Below are 8400 nucleotides of genomic sequence, written 5' to 3'. Positions count from 1 at the left end.
TATTATCATCTATTATGAAGCTGCGGTTTAGGAGCCATGAAAAATACGCGACGATCGTAACAGCGTGGGCACTGTTCTGCTAGAATAGGAGCTGTGCTGTTATACTTTGACAAGCGTTCAAACTGTTCGATGCAGGTTACATTGCGTGACTACTTGTTTGGATGGATGAGGTTTCCACCCATGAATAAAATAGTTTTGGCTAGTAATAGAAGCATACCTTAGACTCTGAATTAAGCTTGTCCAGCAAAGCGACCGTTGACGAACTGCGCGAGCGTCCTAAGCAGTAGTAGGTGCTGGGTTACAGATATATTTGTTCTATACAGCGCATGGTCCAAGCATGCGGCATCAGCGGTTATATATTTATAAACGTTGTGCGGCGTTAGTCCGTTTAACTTGCTTTTTGGAGAAAGAAGATAACCGAATTTTTTTTCGGTTGTGTTCGTTCAGTTCTCTACGACGCACTGACACGTATTACGGAAATTTTGTGCTCAAAAATAGCCATCGCATTCTTTTTATGCGAACCCTCTCATTTACTATGCCTGTATACAGGCCAAAATGGCAATGCCGAAGCACAGAGATTATCTATGTATCGTGCTGGCTCACCAACCGCAGTGATCGCTGTGTTGAGCAGCGCCATGGGCCTCATGCAGCAAGGCTAGCGTAGACATATGGTAATTTCAAGCACACTAGACTTGAAATGCGTGAGAACTATGCCAGTGTACCACATATATTTGATAGTGCCTGCCGCTCAGATGTTTCGTGGTTGCCTTAGGTTGGCCGTGCACGAGCATGCGCTCGTATGTTTCATGTTTTACTCCCTACGCTAATCGATCAGACAGTGAGCTGATTTACCATTTAATGCTCGTAATACAGAGACGCCGGTTTTCTTTGTTGAATTAAAATCAATATAAGCAAAATAGTAAACAACTCATACACGCACCGCGACTGATAATGCGCGTACACCGTGGCTGATTATGCGCGTCACATTTTTGCGCCCCCCCAAGACATATTTCCGCCTACAGTAGTTGCCGATGCACCGAAAGGCTTCCCTGACGACCTTATATGAACGAACATGGTGTAAATTTCCCAAAGTAAAATCTAAAACATCTCGAACTCGTTCTGCAGCAGGCGACAGCAATACTTTCAAGCAGCGCCGCGCCGGATCGCCCAAGCCAGAGAGGAGGAAAGGCTCTCCGCGCGCCCTATCCTCCTCGCCCGATGAAACGGTCTTGGTTCCCCTAAAGCCCCCGGTGGCGCGTGGATGAAGGGGCTTTAGCGCCATGAGCAGTGACGTTCAGATCACGTGGCAGGACGGTGGCCGAAACGCGGGGAAGCTGGGAACTCGCCTGCTCGGGCAGACGGTTCTAGCAGACGACGTGCGCTTCCAGTTTGGAATGTCTCGCGCGGTCTTCAACGAGCTATTCATCACTCAAGTTGTGCAGCGTCCACTTGTTTGGGATGCTAAAATGAAGGATTTCCGCAACCAAGGGCCGGGTTCTTTGGGAAGGAATTACGGACTGAAGCCGAAGGTATTCGTCGTCGCAAGTGACGCATACATCCACAAAGTAAATCTCGGCGTCGCTCGAATAGGCCATGTCCGCCGCGCCGTTTCTGGCACAAAACCGCTTCCATGTAAAACAGGCTTAATGTGTGTAGAGGGGAAACGTGCTAAAGTAGTGAATGGGCGGCATTACAATCGAAAGCAATTCGCTTTTACATACATGGCGTAGAAAATAGCCGACTCATCCCAAACAATACCATACCACGAAAGCATCCTATTTCCAACCATTCCCCTCTTTCCGGGACTTATTTCCTGCACTTTAAGAGCACGAATACACGGGCTACTGTGCATTTAAAAAAGAACTTGGCTACAATCGAAGCGATAGTACGTCGTGAATATACAGAGGTGGCCAGAACACAGGCCCTCAACCAGACCATGCTAGACGCTCGCAGAATTCCTTCTCCTTGCACTCAAGGCAAATCCGTGGGTGCAAAGCCCGTCTCCATTTGTTCAGAAGACGAAACTTTTGAGTTTCAACTTCCCGGTATTTAAGCTCCTTGGCGTTATCTTTTGCGCGTTCTGCCGGCGCAAGCAACACACTCCCGTGTTATCACTCTTGGCAATTGCTCGTCGCGTTTTGGACAGGCGCGTGAGTAACGAAAGGTTTCAGTTGTTGGGGGACCATAAAAACTGTCACAAACTTGTCGCAGTAAGATCCAGTACACGCCAAACTGCCCTTTTCAACATGGCCGAACTGCTTTTCGCTGGATCACGACAGGCGCGGCGAGTGTCCTCAAAATTATTCCAAAATGCAACAAATGCTCGTCGCGTTTTGGACAGGCGCGTGAGCAACAAAAGGTTTCAGTTGTTGTGGGACCATAAAAACTGTCACAAACTTGTCGCAGTAAGATCCAGTACACGCCAAACTACCCTTTTCAACATGGCCGAACTGCTTTTCGCTAGATCACGACAGGCGCGGCGAGTGTCCTCAAAATTATTCCAAAATGCAACGAAATTTATTACCATCGTGTCGGGTGTCAGAGAAAGGGTCACGAACTTGTCCCAATAAGATTCTGTACACGCGAAAGAACCACCACACTGTATCTGCACCACAGGGCCATTGTATTGCACATTGTATCTACATTGTACCTACATTGTACCACATTGTACCTACATTGTATCTGCACCACAGGGCCAGGCGTGGCGTGCGTGCCTCATCAGTAACCAAAAAAAGTACCGAATTTTTGAACAATGTCGGGCATCAGCGAAAGCGCCACAAACTTGTCTTGACAGTGCATTAAGGCGTGAAACTGCGTACTAGGGCCAAACTGCATTACGCTAACGGCGTCACAATGCCAGGCACTTGAAAAGTACTTAAAAAAGTAATGAAATTAGTTACAATGATGTTGAGGGTTAGAGAAAGCACCAAAACTTGTCCCAGCAGGTTTCAGAGCACGCGAAACTGCGTCACCGCGCCCTGTGTGCCCAAGAACTACCGAAAGTAAAAATAATGTTGGGACCACAAAACGTGTCACAAACATCTCCCAGTACGAGTCATTAACTCAACTGTGCCACGACGCTGAGCTGTTTTTTTTTTTTTGCTAACTGCGTCACAAGTCTAGGTTCCGTGCCATAAGCCCAATTGCTTGAAATGCGTCGCACACTGTCGAACAATATTTCTCACCTTGCCGTTGTCTAGTAGTGCAGTGGTACCATGTCGAAGTGCAGAAGGAACGCAAGAATTAGCCAGCCCAACAAACCAGGCTAAATACAAAAAACTCAGTGCCCTTCCACTCTGTGAAGGACGACCAGCGAAGCTGTGAATGTGGGCCCCTTAGTGCCGAACTGCACATCCGCCACTCGCATCGCACTATCTTCGGGATCGGCCCACATATGGGGAGTGCTTAGCGCCTGCTTCACCTATGCCGCGGGTTGGCCAGGCATTGCACTATCTCTGGAATCGGCCCACGTATGGGGAGTTTTTTGCTTACCACAGCGACACGAAAATTTCCTTGGACAGTAGAGGTATACAGCTTTGCTGGAAATACAATGCACAAATCAAAAGGTTAAAATTGTAGTGTTAGTACTGTGTAAACGCTCATGAAGACTATGCACTTTTGTTAAGGAATCATTTTTACATAATTTACTGGTAGTGACAACCGTGTAAAGCCGTCAGGCTTCCTAGTGACTAGCTTGTATCAATCCTCAGTGCTCCACCTCAACCTCAGAGGGATCGTGGCTTCGATATGTGTATTACTGTGACGGTCCCCCCTCCTCTTCTCTAATACTTTGGTTTGAGAGTAAAAAATTAAGTCGAAGAGGGGGTGTAAATTAACACACACACAGACTAAGTATTGAAACGATGGGCACTTGTACTTTCTCTACTTCATCTGTTAATTTGTGCCCTTCATTTAATAAATCTAGGCAGATTTTCTGAATACGTACCCTCTCCATTCCTCAGCTAGCGAATACATCTTGCAACAGTCACAGGCTTTGAATTTTCTTCATCGGGGTGTACACAGTGCTCCCGTGAATGTTAAGCCTTGTGGGGTAGTCCCAGGTCTGAATCCCACCTAGCCATTTCGGGCCAAACCCATAGGTCTCCTGCACCTTTCTTGCGATGTCGCTGCTGCTCTCCTGTAACGCTAGACGATGATTATCAACAAGGATTCATGCCGAGCTAACGGCAGCAACTTGTCATACACTGCCACCAGCTCAGCGAGAATCTTTGATGCTGTGTCCCTCGAATTGCACAATGTGGATCGCTCTGTGTGCTTCAACCAACTTTCCCTTTGGATGCTGCCAGTTTTGTATTGATGCTCTGGCAGTTTTCCGCATAGAAAAATTTTTTTAGTCTGCCAAAAAGAGACGTGCAGTCATTTCGATACCTATCATATATGCCTGTTCTAAATTTATGGTATCAATAATACACGCTTTATGACCTGCCCTTGTATTCTTCCGCAGCTCCGGTTGGCGTGGCACACTCCATAGCTTCCACTCCAGTGCAGACTTTGCGAGACAGAACAGAGTATTTTTCTTTCTTGTATGGGATCCAGAGCCGCAAAAATTGCGAGTAAAGAGTATTTCGTTGTATTTCAAAGTTCCTACATCTGATTCTTCCACGCGTTGTCATAATTCATTCTGCTTTTTTATATGCTGAGAATATATTTAGAGAAAGTATGGTAGCTTTTAAAAAATGCTGCAGAGCTCCTTTACACTGCATTATTTACTGGGGAATTTATCCCAAATGATATTATTTAAAAATAAAAAGGTAGAACAAAATGCAGCCAAACATTTAATGGATATATGAACAAAATTTACTGGGTTCCTTGTTTTACTTCGTCTTTTTGTTTCTTCAGATGAAAAAAACATGAGCAAAAATTTTATTTATTAGTGTTGACACTGCAAAGAAAAAAGAAGTTCTGGTACAAACACAGGGCTGACAGGTGCTTCCACATGAGTAAGGTATGCAGAAAATAAATCTAAAGATAAAATTCCAGGACTGCATGATGCTATGCCGAGGCCATGGTCGGGTAATAATCCTTGACATTCTGTATAGTCTCAACAACAGCATTGTAAGTGGCCATGTCTGGAAATAGAAAGAGACTACAATTGAGGCCAAGTGCAACAATAAATGGCAATGTCACTTACAAGACCCACTCTTATCAGATGCATTCACACACTCACATAAAACTTGACACCCTTGAAGAGCCATTACTGTTGATTTACAAAAACATGCTGAACTAATTTTGGCACCACTTTACTTACCACTCCCTCTGAGCACCACCAGAAGCAGTATTTTTCAATGGCACTTTTTTCTTTTGCCATTGGCTTGAACACTGCCCTTATAACAGGGATTAACCCCTAGGTGAGGCAGATGGAATGAGAATGCAAATTGACCTTCAATTCTCTGATGACACTGTTTGACACCACTACATTGCATCACTGTCACATTTTCTTTATTCTACATAGGCTTCACGTTTTACTGTTTGATATTTTGGTGCTATTTGGCAGATGTGTTTAACCTTTTTTCAGGAACCACTGTACTTCACTGCATTTCCCTGCGAAAAATGTCAAAAATCTGTGATCAGTGATAAAACAAACCGAGAATGAGAGTAGCTAGGAAGTGTAAAACATCGCTAATCAGAAATGGACGAACTGCCTCAGCCTATTAGCATGCTTGCGGTGTTGCGATATGCTGCTGTCGCTGCTGCCATGTTGGTGTTGTGCCTTGTTCTCCTTGACCAAATTTGTTTTATGAGAGAATTCCTCAGCTAGCAAGCCATGATCAAAATCTGCAATGAGTGCCAGGAGGTCTTACCTGCCGATGGAAGCCTGATGAAATACAGCAAATGAGTGCCTACCGTTGAGAGGTTGTTCTGGTGGTTGAGACGTTACTTTTAAAGGTAAAGGTAAACTGCCAATAATGCATGGTGATGCCTGAGGCACCACTACTCAAAGAGTGTTGGTGTGAACACTGACTCATTACTCATTGCTAGTCTCATAGCCATAATGCAAAAACTCGATGCTTTTGTGAGTTTACCCACACAGGTTGACAAAATCAAGCAATCAATTCATGTGATGTTACAAAAGTGTGACAAAATATTGAACAAGCAGGTCCAACACCTCCACCCCCCCCCCCAATAAGAACATAAATTTCCTGAAAAAGCTCGCTTGCAAATTCAAGAGTAGAGTCGCTGTCGTGAATGAAGTTCCGCAGCTGAAGGCCTCCTAAATGACATAAAATGTGGAAGTAGAAGGAATAACATTGAAGTGTTAAGAAATCTGCAATCTAAAAATGCAAATTTGCTTGCAAAGCTGAATGTCATATCGGAATCAGTCAGCCTGCCCGATTTGTGTGACATCAAACACATGCACCCACTTTCTTTCAAGCCAGGTAGAAAATCTGGAATTATTGTTCACTTCTCATGGCAGTCACTCTGTGATAGATGGCTAGCAACGCAGAAAGCACTCATGAGTGCTAAATCACCTGTTGTAACAATGAAAACATGTCTACACAAAATAAGGACCTTCTTAATTATTCTCGGGGATGGGCTGCCTCGAAATATGCTACAACAGAACTGCTTGTTGGCTTCGTTGCTGCTTGCTAACTGTAAACTCCTGCAAAGAAAAACTTTGTACAGTATAGGAAATCTGAATCAAAGGTAAAGAGTAAAGTTGTCAAGCTATGTAAGGCGTTCAACTTGGCAAAAGATATTAACAATCTAAGAGCTACAGCGTTAAACATATTTTTCAGTGCAAGGACGTGCAAGCCCAATGTGCCATTTAGGAGCACCGTGAGCGAACGAGGCACGTGGCAGTTGTTACTTAGTAGGCACATTCTAAAGGTGCTAAAATCTGCTAAAGTAAATTACCCTTTCTCGACAGGCAATTCACAAGACATAGTGCAGTTTCTACGAAACAAACAATCCACAGGCAATGTGTTTTCTGTGGATGTTGAGGATCTGTTTTATTCAATTCCTTATAATGCACTTTTTCTTGCTGTAAAGATATGCATGGAAGAAAGCGGTATCATAGCTTTTCAAAATGCAGCCGCTGTTACACTTGAGGACTTTTTAACATTATTGGAAGCCTTCCTTAATAGCACTATCATTTGCTTTGACAAACAGCTTTTCTTTCAAAAACACGGCATTTGCATTGGTTCGTGCATTGTGCCGCTGCTGTGTAACATATTCTGATCTAGTGTTGACTGCCTGCTTGATGAGGCTTTTAAATGGGACAGCACTTGAACTATCTTAAAAGTTTTTAGGTACATGGACGATTTCTTTAAGGGCCCCTGAAACGGTTCGGACAAATTTTGTAGACGCGTAGGGTACAGCTTAAGTAGAACATTCGCACCACAATTTAAGTGAAGCATTACGTATTAATGGAGCTACAAGCAATTGCAAGTTACCCTCCTCCCTAGCCATGCTTTTCCTCCTCAACTCGTTCACCGAGCGATTGCGGCTCAGCTCCGCCTTCACTGGTTCTGTGTCATGATGCGACGTCACATCGTCCACTTCCAGTTGCTTTAGAGCCCGCCTGTGCAAAACCTCTCCGCTAGCCGCTTGGCCATCGACCCCAAGCGAGAGCTGTCGAAGCAGCGTGCGTTGCGAGCACTCTGGCGTAGCATCGAACGTGTCTGGTATTCCGGTAATCACACACTAGCCGAACGTTTGAACGGAACGGTGTAGGCATAAACTCAAGCTGATGAAGGAACTTTAGCGTAGATGTATGTGAGCTGCCTGATCGGTCTCCACGGTCCAGCCACCCATTGGTGCAGAGCTTAACCAGCTAAAGAAAGAGCTAATACTGCTGTAACCAAGTGTAAAACATTTTAAACATTTACAAAAACAACGTGTTAACGATTACACTCCTGCAAAACATTTAAACAAGCAGCAAAGAAGAATACACTTTGTTACTGCTACTGTGTGTGGTCGAGCTCTATATCATAGAGCTCAACCACACGGCCAGGCCCTGTCCCCTTGTGCTTCGCGTTTACCCTAATACCGGACTCGCGAAACGCTATTGCGTTAGTAATCTTCTGGTGTAAAGTGACGGCCGCTATCGCGCAAATCCTGGCACCGATCGGATAGTGGCATTTCGTTGCACTGCAGCCAGTCCATTCGTCTACTGGCTTGCAGAGGGACACGATTTCGCAGTTTGACATATTGCCAGACGCTACGTTTGCAGTCCACAACGCAACAAAGTCGAATCACAGTGCTCGCGAAGACAAACTGACACTGACGATGGAGCTCTCGTCAAAGACGGAGCGCATTGTAACGCAAGCAGACGAAACTTCCTGTGCGCCGGAAGTTAAACACTTCCGGCGCACAGGAAGTTTCGTGTACTGAAAAACTGTTCTTGTGCATTTTCGTTATGTCACTTTCTTTTTATAA

The 8400-nt window shown here is 44.8% G+C and overlaps 1 protein-coding gene across 1 annotated transcript in view; it reads right to left on the bottom strand.

Moving 5' to 3' along the window:
- Positions 1-4871: 4871 nt before the first annotated feature.
- LOC142573232 (replication protein A 14 kDa subunit-like) overlaps positions 4872-8400 on the bottom strand; it is a 44566-nt gene continuing 41037 nt past the window's right edge. Inside the window, exon 4 of the mRNA XM_075682830.1 lies at positions 4872-5090. Coding sequence (XP_075538945.1) covers positions 5014-5090 — 77 coding nt within the window. The 3' untranslated portion in view covers positions 4872-5013. The remainder of the gene's footprint in view (positions 5091-8400) is intronic.

This window comes from Dermacentor variabilis, chromosome 2 (genome assembly GCF_050947875.1).
Source record: "Dermacentor variabilis isolate Ectoservices chromosome 2, ASM5094787v1, whole genome shotgun sequence".
NCBI classification, from domain to species: domain Eukaryota; kingdom Metazoa; phylum Arthropoda; class Arachnida; order Ixodida; family Ixodidae; genus Dermacentor; species Dermacentor variabilis.
Note: the sequence above shows the minus strand (reverse complement) of the source record. Positions and strands in the feature narration are given on the sequence as shown.